Raw genomic sequence first — 14831 nt, forward strand, 5'->3', positions numbered from 1 at the left:
GCAACCGATTTAAATCCATACTTTTTTTTTTTTAAATAGCTCTAGATATAGCACATTTTCCGTGCATAATTTTACACATACCTAATTTAGTAACGTAATTTTAAAATAGTATGCTCCAAAAAATAATTTAAAAAATACAAAATAAATTTAAATATATATTTTTTTTCAATGTCGTCATCTTTTTGCGACTACGCTTTCACATCTTCAGGAAGTGAGTTTAACAGGTAAAGAAAAACTGGGTTATCGCTTGAAAATATACGTCTTTAATTTGACTTCGGACTTTAATTTGGATCCTGTTTACTTTGATGGCGAAACAGTCCCTTAAAGAATCGTTTGCGTTGTCTGTTTCGTTCAAATGTGTACATGTCATTTCGTAAGTCTCGAAAGATCGTTTGTTTGATTTTGTTTTGCTTTTTTCTTTCATTACAGGGCATATTTCGATTTGCTGAGAAAATAACTATACGATGTCGGGGAGCTTTTACTTTGTTATGGTCGGTCATCATGACAATCCTGTGTTTGAGATGGAGTTTTTACCAACCGGGAAGCCTGAATCAAAGGTAATAATAAATACACTCGTCCCTTAAAAATGATCCCAACTGCCTTAAACAGAAATATTTTTAAATAAGACTCGCTAAGATATATCATAAATAATAAATTCAAACAATTCTGTTGAGTATTAAAATGCAGGTACCTGGCTATCCGAGGTGTATTGTGGTGTCACGTGACGTTTGTTCTGGGCAATTAAACTGAAAAACAAACAAATCTGATAAGGGAAACTTGTATGTCTACATCTAAATATATGTATATATTGTTTTTTTTTTCAAAAACAATTTGAAAAATACAAAATAAATTTAACCAAGTTGGAATGTAACCGAGTTGGAAAAAATGTGAACATTCTGAGATTGATATGTTTGTTAGCAACAGTTTTCTTCCTGTTTTTTTTTTTTTGGTGTACTAAAATATTGCACCAACCCTGACACTGAAAACAAACAAACAATGTATGTGATGGTTGTGATTTGGAATCCGTATTGTTGTTGTTTTTGTACGTTCATGTCTCTTTGCATCAAGCAGACATTGGATGCCACTAACTGTTCAGTGTCAGTTTGTATTTCAAAATGCAGGAAACTGAACATAAAGTTTCACAATATCTGTTGCTTACTTTCGTTATTAAACATCCTATTTCATAGTTTGTTGTTTTATATATGCATTACAATCTACAAGCTCTGCAAATAGAAAATGAACAGCAAGAGACTTTTACAAAAAGTAACTGAATGCTGTCATAACTTGTCTTAATCATTGGTTTCCTTTTTGTACAGTACAATGTTCTTTCTGAGTTTTAAACATAGATACAGCTCTGTATGCTTTACAGTTGAGCTAATTCTTCTAAAAGACTCTTATAAAGCTGATTGCTACGTTTTCATACTTTTCAAGATTCATGAAAAGTTTTTATATTTCTGATCCTAATTTATTTCATAATATGTGTTTCACTGACCACAGGATGACCATCGTCACCTCAACCAGTTCATCGCACACGCGGCCCTTGACTTGGTGGACGAGAACATGTGGCTGTCCAACAGCATGTACCTGAAAACTGTGGACAAGTTCAACGAATGGTTTGTCTCAGCCTTCGTCACAGCAGGACATATCCTTTTGTGTATTATCTTATCTATTGTTTTTTTCTAAATTTTATATTTAGACATAGTTTTTTGTGTAGTTGGTATTTGGTCTGTTTACCTTTTTTATATGCATGTTTATCATATTTGCCTTGGTTAATTTTCTCTAATTCACTGCCATACAAATAAGATTCATTATGCTGCACGATGTTCGACAAGAAGATGGAATCAAGAACTTTTTTAACGATGTTTATGATTTATACATCAAGGTAAGTTGTGTTCTGTGTGTATTAACCTTAGTTTGATAGGCTGACTGTCTTACAATTACGTCTTATCTTCCAGTTTGCGATGAATCCTTTCTATGAAATCAATGCCCCGATACGCTCAACGGCATTTGAACGGAAAGTCCAGTTTCTTGGAAAGAAACATCTCCTAAGTTAATCATGCCACACCAAGATCTGAATGTATTCTTCTCATTGTATATATAAAAATAAAAAAGTGCTCGTCTGTTCTTTTTCTGTTGCATTCAATAAAAAGTATGACTAAAAGAAATTTGTGTTAAGTGATGGTGATTTTAGTTTCAATGTGACATTTTCCTCTACTCTGGAATAACTTTCATTTAGCTGACAATGAAGCTTGGTTCTTAAAGTAAATTCATAAGAATAAACAAGACTTGTAGTTTAATGCACAATTATGTTATTTCCTGTTCTTTGTTCAAGCATTATTATAGCAAAATCAAAACAGCACAGGCAAATTAGATCTCCCCAGGAAGTTTTTAGTTTAATCTCTAGGACAATAAATTAACTTGCACAGAGTCAATCTTAATGCTACTAACGGGCTGATCAAACCAAGCCAAGTGTTTCTCATTTTAAATACCTATCTGATGAGCCACAATCATATTTTCAAGTATTGTTGCATTGGAAACAATGAAAAAACACCTAGCATCTGTAAGAGTTAATCATTTGTGTATTAAAAATTGGAGGCCTTTAGAATAGTATTCAAATTATTTGTGTTTATTCCAGTTTTAAAGTACCACATACATAAATATTTGACATTATTTGTTGAATTATGTCCCTCTTTACAAGCATTAACATTCTATATTAGTTTTGGTCAGATACACTTGATTTAAATTTTTTTTCTAAAGAATTTCAAGAGCTCATCATGTCAAGAGTGCATTAAGGATTAGTTTTTAAAATAGGGCTGAAAAAAAAAACATTCTTATTTTTAAAAAAATCTAATTTGAACATCATCTAGGCTTCGGAATACAAAAATTTGCAGAAACATGAAGGCTCAAATTTCTCATGCAAGTTATTCTTTAAGTTTATTCCCAGAAGAAAACATGTTCATGGCGGTTTCTCCAACACAACTTTAATTTATGATGCAAATACATTAAGGGGTAGTAATCAAACGTCTCTGTGGTTAATGTTTCTAAAGACGTAATTTAGATCATTCATAATCATTAGAAATAGTTCTTGGGTGATACATATGGTTTTAATATGATGCAATTAAATTCTGTAATTGTGTTGCACAATCACATTTGGAAGCCCGGTAATATTTGCACTCACTTCTAAGCGGTGTGTGTCATTATGACAGCAGAAAACTGGAACATTTATTTTAATGCATAAAGAATTTTAAAACATGCCAAAGCTAAATCAGTGCAAAAGTTCCTCAAGTTCATTTGTAATTGGTCATGAATGGAGTTAGTGTTTCTTGTGCATTCTGGGCAGAAGTTCAACAGTTTGCATCAATGAACCTTGAAGAAATAATAATGATAATTAAAAAAAAAAAAAAGCTAGTAGCATAATTTATTACTACAGCATATTATGCCTACAGCCTCAAAACATGACAGGCATATCAGAGGATTATTAGTGATAGCTTCAAGATTTTATGAACAGCAAGAAGTGGCAGAGCGGGGCTTTCTGTGGAGCTTGACCGTGTCTGTGGGGATGAGGTGATCCGCTTTGTCATCAGCAGCCAGCGCTCTATGGACTGCTTCCTCGAAAGCCACAGCTACATTTGTGGCATCCTTGGCACTGGTCTCAAAGTACGGGTAGTCGCCATTTTCCTGACACCACATCTGAGCTTCCTCTGTCGACACCTGCCTCTCTGTCACGTCCACCTTGTTGCCCAATACCACAAATGGGAAGTTCTCAGGCTCCTTTACATCAGCATAGTAGATGAACTCTTTCTTCCAGTTGTTCAAGTTGAGAAAACTCTGGTTATCATCCACGCTGAAGGTGAGCAGACAGCAATCGGAGCCACGATAAAAAGGAGTCCTCAGGCTACGAAAGCGCTCTTGGCCGGCAGTGTCCCAGATCTGTAGGGTTACCTGACTCCCGTCCACCTCCAGGGTCTTGTTTAGGAACTCCACCCCGATAGTGTGGAAGAGGTGGGCATCAAACTTGTTGGTGACGTACCGATTCATTATGGAGCTCTTTCCAACACCACCATCACCAAGCAAGATGACTTTAAGCAGGGACTTCCTGGCCGTCATGGCTATTAACTACTTATCAAACACTGAGAAACTGTTTACCTAGCAGAGAGATAACACAGGAATTCAATCAGTAAATTACACAATCATCAAAACCGAGTCTCTAAAATAAATTAACATTTCAGGATCATTGAGTTTACTGAGATTTACATGTGAAGACATCTCACTTTATAGCACTAACCCTAAATAGGATAATTGTCATTTATTCTCACCCCAGTTTGACGTTGTCTTCTTCCACTGGGCCAGATCGTATGCTGTTAGCCACAGTATTAGATCACATGCTCATTTGCTTAGTTTTGATGATGGCAGCCATATAGAGAGCATCTATGTATATGAAACACAACGACAAGCAGTCATTTTCCTGGTTAACATAGGCTTCGGGGGAGAAGTCACGGATGAAAATAACAATAAAAACGACCACCGTTAATCTGTGAAGGCCGAACTTGTCGCCATAACGTACAAAAAACATTAACCTCCTGTAAAATGTGGCAACTCATTTTAAAGACAAATTATTCTAGGTCTACGGGCTAGCTAAGCTAAGGCTGTGCTAGGTTAAGTTTAAAATAGATAACAGATGGAAAGGTTAATGAAGAACTAAACTAGCTAACCTTTCTTTACTCACCGAGACGATTTCTCCTGACGTGCTTCGCAGTTCCAGTCAGAAAGCTGCTAAAATAATGGTAGCAATTAAAATAATATTTTTGAATGTGATGACTTCTTTCGTTGGACAACTCAAATAACGTCAGCTCACAGCGTTTCCTGCTCAAGTCCCAGAGGCTGTGCTAATAGAGCAGCTAGCCGCTGGATCATGTGATCTTAATAGAAAAACAACGAGGGCTGCAATAATAACTCAAGCCCTTTTCATCTTCCATACCTTATATTTATATTTATCTGCGAGAATACTCGATGCCACAGTTTCCTTAAAAAAAAGTAAAAAATTATCGTTCGCTTTCTTTACTTAATTTACACCGATAGCAAACACTACTTTTCTTGTAGGTTTTTGTAGTAATTCTGTTTGACCGCTAGATGGTGACATATAGGCAATGTCTGTACTCTGGAGTGCTAAGATGTTACAAAAGGTCAAGCAGAAGCATTTAACCGCCTTGAATACTTTCAGGTGTTGTCATTTTATAGCTGAAAGCTTTAACTGTTGTTACCTTGGGCAAGACGGTTCACCCGCATTCTGTACTGGTTTTGATCGGCGGGCCCAGTGACGAAGCATCTTTCTACCCCAGGGTAGCTGTGGGTACAATGTTTCCTGTGGAAATAGTTCCCTGCATAACACATCCAGTTTGTCTTAGAGTTCTCAGTTTTGTAGTTCGAAAACATTAGTAAACACGCTGTATAAGGAAGATCAAAATGCATGCCAGATAAATCTCAAATAACCCTGTGCGGTAATTTAAAGTGGTAATAGGTCATAAGACAATATTCTAAACTTCAAGAAATTCACAGCGTACTCTTTAGTCCATCACTCTAAAACCTAACTGAAAATGTATGACACAACTGGGAAAGCCTAAGAAGATATAGAACTCCACTTATATTGATGGGCTGTACAAGAGAAGCAGCTATGCTCATAACAACTCTGAAGGAGCTTCAAACAAAGATACAGTGCTTTGGTAGAAGAACAAAATCTGTTGACAGAATAACTATAACTTTTGCATTCCAGAAGTGTTGCGTTTCTGAAAGAGTGCAAGATTGGAAAATTTTTGAAAGAAAACCATACAGAGTATTTGCTACAAGCAATATGGGGACACATCAAACATCTGCAAGAAGGTAATCTGGTCTGATAAGAATCATATTTATTTTTTGGGGGGGCTACCAAACCTTGCTTGTCTCAGAAAAATAAAACCATAAATACAACATCCCAATGGAGAAACAAGACATAATCTACGTCATGTTGTGCTGGTGCGTTTTGCTAGAGAGCTAGAGTGCATTTGATAGAGAGACAGATGAAGCTAAATACAAGGGGATGCTGGAAGACAAGCACATTTTATTTAACTAACATAAAATGTATAGAGGAAATATATTTTTCTACGTTTTTCACAATTCAACAGAAAAAAAACTCCTAAAAGGAATCATCTTTCCCACTATTAGAAAAAAAAACATGTTTATTGTAACCATTCACCATATTTTCAATACAAATGTTGCAGCATATATGCACTGACACCTTTTATTGTTTCAACAAAAAAAAGCCTTCAAAAACTTAAGTCATCTACAATTTAATTCACATTACATCTTGCATTTTATGTAGTTTACTTCACTAATGTACTGTCACATACACAACGCAAGTTAAGCAGAATACTGTTTAAACAAACTGATGAAGTTAGCTCTACCATCTGTTCCTGAGATATGAGTCATTTGTGTTTTATTTAGACGAGCTGTTAACTTAAAATAAAGAATGTTCAGATGACTGTACCAACATGGAGTGAAAGCAAACTTGTATGCGGTTTGTACATAGTCTGACTGTGCAGGTTATTGAAGCACAATAATTATTAAAGGGATTTTTTTCCTAGAAGATTGGACCTGCATCCTCTTGACAGGGTCCTGAAGTCAGCACAACATTATCCAACCCTATTTCGCCTCCTATGCCTTTCCCGCGTTGAGCTTCAAAGATAATCTGAAAGACATTTGGTTGAAACATTGTATTATTAAGTTGAAAAATCCATTTTAATACACTCCAGTTGAATAAACAGAATTGTAGATCTACATATTTGACAGCACGTGAGATAGTTGTTATGCTTTACTCATGCAAAGCTGTTAGTAAAGCAAATACTTGTCATGTCATGTTGACAATAATCTGAGAAAAATGCTTTTCATAAAACAGTGACTCACAGACTGTGGGGCCTCCTCCTTCCAGGCCACAGTGAGGAATTCTGTTTGCCAGCTCTGGTTTTTGCTTTGGCTTTGCTCCCAAACAGGGTAAGCATTGTTGTCCAGCAGCACCCTGAGCGAGCCTACATCATGACCTACCATTCGGTAGTCAAAGGTCAGGCAGAAGCTGCCATGTTGGGCTCGGTCACTGAGAAGCAATTTCAGCTTGGCCACATCTTTGCTGCCACCGATCAGCCCACTCAAAGCCATGTAGTACTCACCACCTGAGTGGATTTAACGGTATATTAGTAGCTGTATCTAAACAGGCAGTAAATATTTCGCAACACTCTTTTGTCACCCTTATCATGGTATGCCACAGTCCAGTCCATGTCATCAGTTTTATCTTGGACCCATTCACAGGCTCCCTGATCAAAGTTGCAGTCCAGGAAATATTCTAGTTGGAAGAAAAGTAAAATAGTTGTGCACTTTTACAATCGGCCACCCACAGAGACAATTTTTATTGTGTCTAAAACATGTTTTTTATTACCTTCCTGAGGTGGTTCAATGTAGATTTGTTTGATTTCTGTGGCCGGGCCAAACACAGACTCAAAGTCCTCTGATACTGAATGTAGAGAAGACAAAAAAAATAACAGATTATTTTTCTATCCATTGATTTTTCAAGCTATGAAAGTTGGAAGTTTTTTACATAATTTAACTTTTTAAGGAAAAGTTAGTTTTTTTTTTTTTTTCCCTTATGAAGTAAGGTTTGGTCAAATTATTATTAGCTGAACTAAACATCAGTTTGAAATACCACAGTTTGGAAACACAGAATCAAGTGAAGACCTGCTCAGAATTTGGCCAGTCTGAAACCACATATATATAACACTATATATTAAACCTTTATATAATCAAAAAGTCATAAACACAAAAGTCTTCATTTACTGTACATGCTGTTAAATAGCTTTGAAACAATGATTTTTTTTTTTTCAGACAAAGGTCACGCTAGATAAGAAAAGTAAGCTTTTCAAATAGATTCTGATGTTATCAATGGTCCAATGGGGCTTTTAACCAACAGGTGTAGACCTGTTCTCCGTTTGCCATAATGTTTTAAAATGGAGCTTCAACTTTAGGTTTGAACCCCCCAACTCCAATCATTTTAAAGCTCCTGCAGTAAACCACTGCATGTGAAAAGCAGCCCTCTGAGACTCAGATGAGTGACAGCTGGGGTTACTGAACCTGCTCAGATCACAGTGGGGCTGGTGTTAGAGGGGACTAGAGTGGTGATGACAGGCTTTTCCTCCTGGGAGGCAAGTCTTTTAGCACAACAGCTGTTTGGGGGAAAACATAATAAAAGGCTTGTGGGGACTTCGCAATCTTCCTTCCCCTCTACACTCCATTGTGAGACTGGGAAGCATGCTCAAGATGAGTTTTATCCTTAGGCTTGCACATGCCAGAAGAGCAAAAAAAAAATCCTTCCCAGAGGTGATGGATGTCTTGGGGCTTGTCTCCTCTTGCTATCACAGGTCTAACACAGAGGCCTGTATTTTCATGAAGCTCAAGCGAGGAGGTGAAAGGCAACCTCCGTTGTCAGGTTTCTGAGAGAAATGAATGCTACAATATGACCTCTTTGCTCTATGCTTTTATATCTTATAAAGACAAATATTATATCAGTTCTACTTTGCTGGCTTCTCATTTGGTTATTTGTATCTCTATTCCCTTTAACAAATATAGGGCAAGAGAATCTAAACATTTTACTATCAGGTTAGAGTTTTCAGTAAATGGTAAATGGCTTTGTACTTGTATAGTCATTTATCAAGTCAAAAGAGCCCCAAAGCGCTTCACACTTCAGTGATTCACCCATTTACGCTCACACTCACACACTGATGATGGTCAGCTACTGGAGATTAGCCACAGCTGCCCTGGGGTAATGGACAGTACAGTAGGAAAATGATATACTGTGCTTTGCAAAAACATTCATACTCCTTGAACTTTCTTACAATTTGTCACACTGCATATTGTTTGATAGATTAGAAAAGCAGAGCATAAAGACAACGTGGAATGAAAATCATACACAGCTTAAACTTATTTTTTTCCGAAATAAAAACCTGTAAAGTGTGATGTACATTTGTACATCTTTTGTACGCTGATACACCTAAATAAAATACAGTGATCACTAACCAACAGGACAAATATTATAGTGTATAGATGCAAAACTCTTTACCCTTGCTGGGGTGTTTGAGGCTGCAAGCTGGAATACACAGAACAGGTAAACTCAATTCAGAAAGGGCCATTTGTGGGATTTAAACCCACAATCATTTTGCTGCGGAGCAATAGTGACTGACAGCAATAACATTATTTTTGATGCTTTACATTAATATTCAAGTATATTTCTATTTCTGGTGCAATGGGAACCCATTTACTATCAGCCTCAGAGGCTCAGAGTCAAAGGTAATGCAGTCTGAGGCATCAACCCTTTCTTTACTGCTTCTTTGGTCAAGAGCTTTGTCCTGAGCTGATGTTTATTTCAGCTGCTGGTCAATGCGTTGAACATAGACCAGAATTTCTGTCTGTGATTTACAACAAGGCAGCTAAAGAGAAGACACTCACTGAAAACATCTCCTCTTGGGTTGAGCTGGTTTCCTTCCTCGTTTTCTTCCTTTTCCTCCTCCTTCACCTTCTCCTCAGGAAATTCCTCTTTTCTTTCCTTCGTCGGGGTCCCAACATAGACCTCTCCATCGTAGTCGAAAGGTTGATGGAGGACCTTGGGGGATGGCGTCTGGACTGTTTCGGGGATGGCATTTTTTATCTCCTCGTTGCTTAACTTTCCTCCCAGGATCTCTGGCCTCACTTGGGAGTCTGGAATGACTGCAGACAGGAAAGGGAACCGAAACACAGATGGATGTGCAGTTAAAAATTTGTATTTAACCAGAACCTGTTTGTTGTTTGTATCTATTCTGCAGCTGCTCTTTTTGCTCCCGGCTTCCTTACAGCTTCTTACTAATAATTTTTTATTTTTATTTTTTTTCACAAAAGCAGAACAAAAAGTAGCATGTGAAATCTGCATGCTGATTAAGAGTGGCTGGAAAATTAAATCATGAATGCAAAACCTAAATTAGTGCTTTACATGCAAAAGTGATCTCTCACATCAGCTCTGTCATGCTGGAAGTTTCAAGCAATGGCTATTGTGGTGGCACATTTCCAGCAGCAAGCAAGACAAAGATAAAATAAGCCAACATAAGAAAAGGTAAAGCATTGGAACAAATCATCCTCACATATCATCTCACCATTGAGGGAATCATCTGCACTTCCTTTGTCTCCATCCCATGACCTCTGATAAAATGGCTTGGCTATAAAAAATAAACGCATCTTCATTTGTGCTGTAACCTCTGACCCAGAGCGTCTTTGTTTATTGTGATCTCAGTTCTACTTCAGAGCGCCGATTTCTCTTTTCTTCTCATTCTCTCCAAAATGTACTGGTTACAATGAAGTTTCATGTTTACACAGGTGTGTTTTCAATCTAAGTCTCTTAACGTCTTTAACAGCGAGTGAACTCCAAAAGCAGGAAACTAGCCTTGGCGATGTTCCCGCTTGCTGATGGCTAAATAATCTAAATGAAATGTGCAGCTGTAAAACTACTTCTGACCAGTCTGACTGGCTGCTTTGATCTGGGGAAGCCCTCGTCCTTCTGCTTCCTACTTGTTTCTGTACAGTTTGAGAGGCATTCATAAAAGTGATTGTTTTCAAATGTTGCCTTACCAGAGCATTCAAAGCCATTGCCTCTGAAGCCAGGTTTGCACCTACACCTGTAGGATTCATGAGTGTTCAGACAGACGGCATCCTGGCTGCACTTGTGGGTTTCATCTGCGCACTCGTCGAGATCTGCAATCAGGAGAACACTGCTTGTACTTTCAAAAGCATCAGTAATAGCAGATGTTTCACCTTAAAGAACACCTTGTAGACCCACCTACACAATCATATTTTCCGTTGACATATTTCAGATCATAGCCATTCTGGCACTTGCAGTAGTAGCTGCCAAAGGTGTTCACACATTGTCTGTTGTATGGGCACAGGTTCTTCCCAGATATGCATTCATCAATATCTGAAGAGAAAAAAAAAAAGATATACAACAAGAAAACATTTTTGTTGAAGTTAAGCTCTTTAGTGAGAGGTGCATAAATTTGATTCTATATTTTATTTTCATTTTCATCACGCCACATAGTTATGACTTTCTTGTTACTTCTATGTTTGACAACAGATATCTCAATCCGTGGTTAACCGCTAAAAGTCTGGGCATGTTTTTTCATCCAATCTGGTGCAGCCAGGGTTGAAATTTAATGTGGAGTACAAGGTCAGAATGTGTCACATCAGCACTATACAGAACATCTGGACTCGGTTAGTTTTTGGCTTACCTTAAAAGTGAAAGCCTTCTTTTCTTGTCAAATTACTGCAGAATGTGTTAGATCAGAAGCACCATTGAAATTAGGTCGTCTAGTACTGGAAAAGTAGGACTGTTTGGGATTTTGTGATCTATGAGTAGTCTGGCTCAGCTATAGTTCAAACAGAGAAGAATAAAACCTTATTGCATTTATAATCTATCAGCCTGACAGTGTAAAGTTATGACTTTATATCCAGGAAAATGAATATCCCATATGAGACTTTGAAAGGCAAAGTCATTCTCTTTATTCCTTCTTTTGAAATTGAATAGTACACCTTGTTAACATGACAGCTCACCTACACATGTTCTCTCATCTTGGCCTAATTGAAGACCTGCAGATGGACAAAGGCAGCGAATCTCCCCCTCTACTTCCTCACATCCATACTGGCAGTGAGCGATAGAGCACGTTCTGGAATCTGAGTGCATTAACATAATGCACATGCTCAGACATCAATTTTTGAATTTTACTTTACATTTGAAGTAATTGTACATGAAAGGAACTCACTTGCACATGATCCATCAGACATTAGCATGTATCCATTTAGACAGTAGCACTTGTAGCTACCGTGAGTGTTCATGCAGCGATGCTCACAGGGACGAGGTTTTAGGCCACACTCATTCAGATCTAAAAAAAATAAAAACCCAAAAGAACCACATTTGCATCTAAGTTTGGACATCTAAAAATGGTGTGGGAAAATAATATACTTCAATAAACTGTTAAAGCACATTAACAATTTGAACCCACTCAGACCTATGTTATCCATCCCCTTCCTCACTGACCCGGAATACCCACCTTGATTACATGTTTTTCCAGTGTATCCAGGAAAACACTTGCATTTGTTGGGGCCAACACACTCTCCATGCTTGCAGCCGTGCTCGCACTGAGCTGGTAAAACATTCAACATGGAGAAAATACCACAATATACCAGACATATTAGTGGTCAAGAGTGGTGGACTGCAGTCAAACCACACATTTCTGTTATGCAGGCATTTCCTCTGGATTTTGTGAGTCAAGAAATTTTGATAAAAAGAACAACATTCAAAAGGATGAGAAGCAGAAATCTTCCAGTACCTTGTTAAAATACCCATATCCTTTCAATCTTCCTACATTGCATTGTGTTTTAGAACAGAATAGAAGTGTTAAATCTAGACAAGTGTTAAAATTTCTGAATGGTTTTCAAAACAATGTATGAGTAAAAAGTGTGTTTAGTTCCCTTCAGTCTGACATTACCAAATAAAATGTTGTGCAACTAATTTCCTCAGGAAGTCACTTGGTAAACAGAGTTCACATGTATTCTTACAAGTGTAACTTGCAAGCATACATGTTCAGTGAAGGCCTTGGAGGTTTGTTCAGAGACATTATTGAACAGACCGCATCATGAAGACCCAGGTGCAAAACAGATCAGGGAGAAAGATGTGGAAGACCCTAATGTTAGGTTTTCCCAAGTTCAAATGTCTAACAGATTACTATTCAATCTAGCTTTCAAAAAAATTTTAAGACTGTGGCAGAAGCACAAACCTATCAAGGCTTTGTTGTCTGCCAAATATAAAAAAACATTAATTTAAAATCCTAGTAGGACACAAAGCAAAAGTGGAAGAGGATTCTGGTCATATAAGAGCAAAACTGAATATGTTAGCTTACATACCAAATTCTAAGTGTGGCAACAAACTAACACTGCATCACCGTGAACACACCATCCCTATGATGAAGCATGGTGATGACAACATGCTTCTTTAATAGGGGTAAATGTTTTGGTCTGAAGTGGATGGATGGAGCTAAACACCTTCCAAAAAGTGGTTGTATGCAATTATATGACACACTTTTCAGATTTGTATTTGAAAACCATAAATCCTTTTCCTCCCACTTCAGAACTATTCATTATTTTATTTATTGTATGGCATACCATCCCAGAAAAATACAGTGTGAGGTTGCTTTCTATCCTTTTTTCCCCCATAGAATATTAATAATTGTATTTCATTTAAATATGTAGAGATCCTACCCTCGCACTGCCCTTTATTGTTTTTCACCCAGCCATAGCAGCACTCCAGCCTCCTTCCATAGCGACACACGCCTGCTTGGCTTCCAGTATGAACTTGTCGATGGTGCCTTTGTGGAAGAAGCAGTGAAGAAATGGGTATTTTATCTGCCATATTATTTTGGTATGCTCTGTTTCGAGGATCAAACATTCAGAAACAAAGCAAAATTATCTAAAGAGCCACAATAAAACAGTGGTGAAATTTATTTTTCATTAAAAAGTCTCCCCTTTTATGTCTAAAAGTCTTCACAGCCCCTTTCTCAAACAAGGTATTGCAGAGTCTGTTTTCGGTTAATACCTTGAAAACAAACAACCAATAAAATGTGTCTGCTCTTTAGCTTGTTTAAGGACAGAAATAGGGCTTCCTGTGGAGCAACATCCACCAGACAGGATGGAGGAAAGCACAAATTAGACTCTCCACATGATGCATATTGATAGCGCATGCATAAGCCAGTTTACAGCTGTACTTTTATCTTTGTGTGAGTTCTGGAATCAAATGCATTTCTAATGTCAAGCTATTCTCAGTTGTGTGGAAGGGCTCAGCATTACACTTAAAATAACCCACAGTAAACAAAGATTACTTTGGAGAAATGTATTTTTAGTTGAATTATTATTTTTTTTATGTGCCACTGACTGAATTACTGAGTATATCTAAAAAAGCTAAATCTAAAGGCTGCACCGCTCATCTTTGTTGTCTTTATTTTAAAGCTTGAAGGTAAAGTCTGATATCCCAGATGTTTAGATGTTGTGGGATTTTGAATTCTAAAAGCAGCTTGCCCCCAAAGGAGAGGAGGAATCTGAGACTGGACTAGAAATCAACAGGAATAGCTCAGGGAGCAGGAGCTCCTTGGTGCAACAGGTGCCCTTCGGTTACAAACAGTTGCTGCACCACATTTAGAAGATTCACACTCATCTCATCTGTTTGCAGGGACAGCATTTTAAACTTCTCCTAAAGAATAAGATCTTGAAACAGCCAGTTAATGTGCTATTCTCATTGTCCCTGGTTATTTTGGAACTACCTTCTTGTACATCCATATAAAATTTAGCTGCAGACAGGGTTAAAACACAGAAAATATCACTTGCTTTGTTAGTCTGACTTACCTGTAAGCTTGTATGCTGCCAGAGGAGATGTTGAGCAGGATACAAAAAGCACCGATCAAAGTAAATGCCTGCATGTCTGAAAAGTTGAACAGCCCTACTGCTTTGTTTCTCCGAGGGTCTGACTTTCAGTCTGGGGAGTTTTGACTATTCCTGCCTGAGATACACTTTCATTAACTTCCTCAGATAGGAACACGTCTTTGTTGAGCTTCAACTCAAAGCACGCTGGGTCTCATGTGTATTCAGAGCCAACACTAAAAGTCTCCTTTCTGTGTGCTCCAGCTACTCTTTGTATCCCATAATTTGCTTCCCCTTCATCCCCTCTGAATTTCTGGAGGTGGGTTGAC

At 37.7% G+C, this 14831-nt stretch overlaps 3 protein-coding genes across 5 annotated transcripts; 1 reads left to right on the top strand and 2 right to left on the bottom strand.

The window, feature by feature from the left end:
- Positions 1 to 178: 178 nt before the first annotated feature.
- Positions 179 to 2165, top strand: trappc2 (trafficking protein particle complex subunit 2). Its single transcript, XM_055031600.1, has 5 exons — positions 179 to 224; positions 430 to 557; positions 1498 to 1640; positions 1795 to 1882; positions 1956 to 2165. The coding sequence occupies exons 2-5, from the start codon at positions 465 to 467 to the stop codon at positions 2052 to 2054; spliced, it is 423 nt and encodes a 140-aa protein (XP_054887575.1). The 5' UTR covers positions 179 to 224; positions 430 to 464; the 3' UTR covers positions 2055 to 2165.
- Positions 2166 to 2610: 445 nt separating this feature from the next.
- On the bottom strand, positions 2611 to 5100 carry rab9a (RAB9A, member RAS oncogene family). Of its 2 annotated transcripts, XM_055032444.1 has the most exons (3): positions 4727 to 5100; positions 4317 to 4428; positions 2611 to 4146 (listed from the first exon to the last, which is right to left on the bottom strand). In XM_055032444.1, the coding sequence occupies exon 3, from the start codon at positions 4105 to 4107 to the stop codon at positions 3499 to 3501; it is 609 nt and encodes a 202-aa protein (XP_054888419.1). In that variant the 5' UTR covers positions 4108 to 4146; positions 4317 to 4428; positions 4727 to 5100; the 3' UTR covers positions 2611 to 3498. The 2 variants fall into 2 exon arrangements, with proteins under 2 accessions (XP_054888419.1, XP_054888420.1); XM_055032445.1 differs by lacking the exon at positions 4317 to 4428.
- A 974-nt stretch (positions 5101 to 6074) lies between these two features.
- Positions 6075 to 14831, bottom strand: egfl6 (EGF-like-domain, multiple 6). Of its 2 annotated transcripts, XM_055032465.1 has the most exons (13): positions 14488 to 14831; positions 13351 to 13457; positions 12144 to 12236; positions 11856 to 11975; positions 11647 to 11766; positions 10880 to 11014; positions 10672 to 10794; positions 10200 to 10262; positions 9523 to 9780; positions 7463 to 7537; positions 7274 to 7369; positions 6937 to 7199; positions 6075 to 6721 (listed from the first exon to the last, which is right to left on the bottom strand). In XM_055032465.1, the coding sequence occupies exons 1-13, from the start codon at positions 14559 to 14561 to the stop codon at positions 6614 to 6616; spliced, it is 1635 nt and encodes a 544-aa protein (XP_054888440.1). In that variant the 5' UTR covers positions 14562 to 14831; the 3' UTR covers positions 6075 to 6613. The 2 variants fall into 2 exon arrangements, with proteins under 2 accessions (XP_054888440.1, XP_054888441.1); XM_055032466.1 differs by lacking the exon at positions 10200 to 10262.

Source organism: Poeciliopsis prolifica, unplaced genomic scaffold (assembly GCF_027474105.1).
Source record: "Poeciliopsis prolifica strain line A6 unplaced genomic scaffold, Auburn_PproV2 SCAFFOLD007, whole genome shotgun sequence".
Classification (NCBI taxonomy): domain Eukaryota; kingdom Metazoa; phylum Chordata; class Actinopteri; order Cyprinodontiformes; family Poeciliidae; genus Poeciliopsis; species Poeciliopsis prolifica.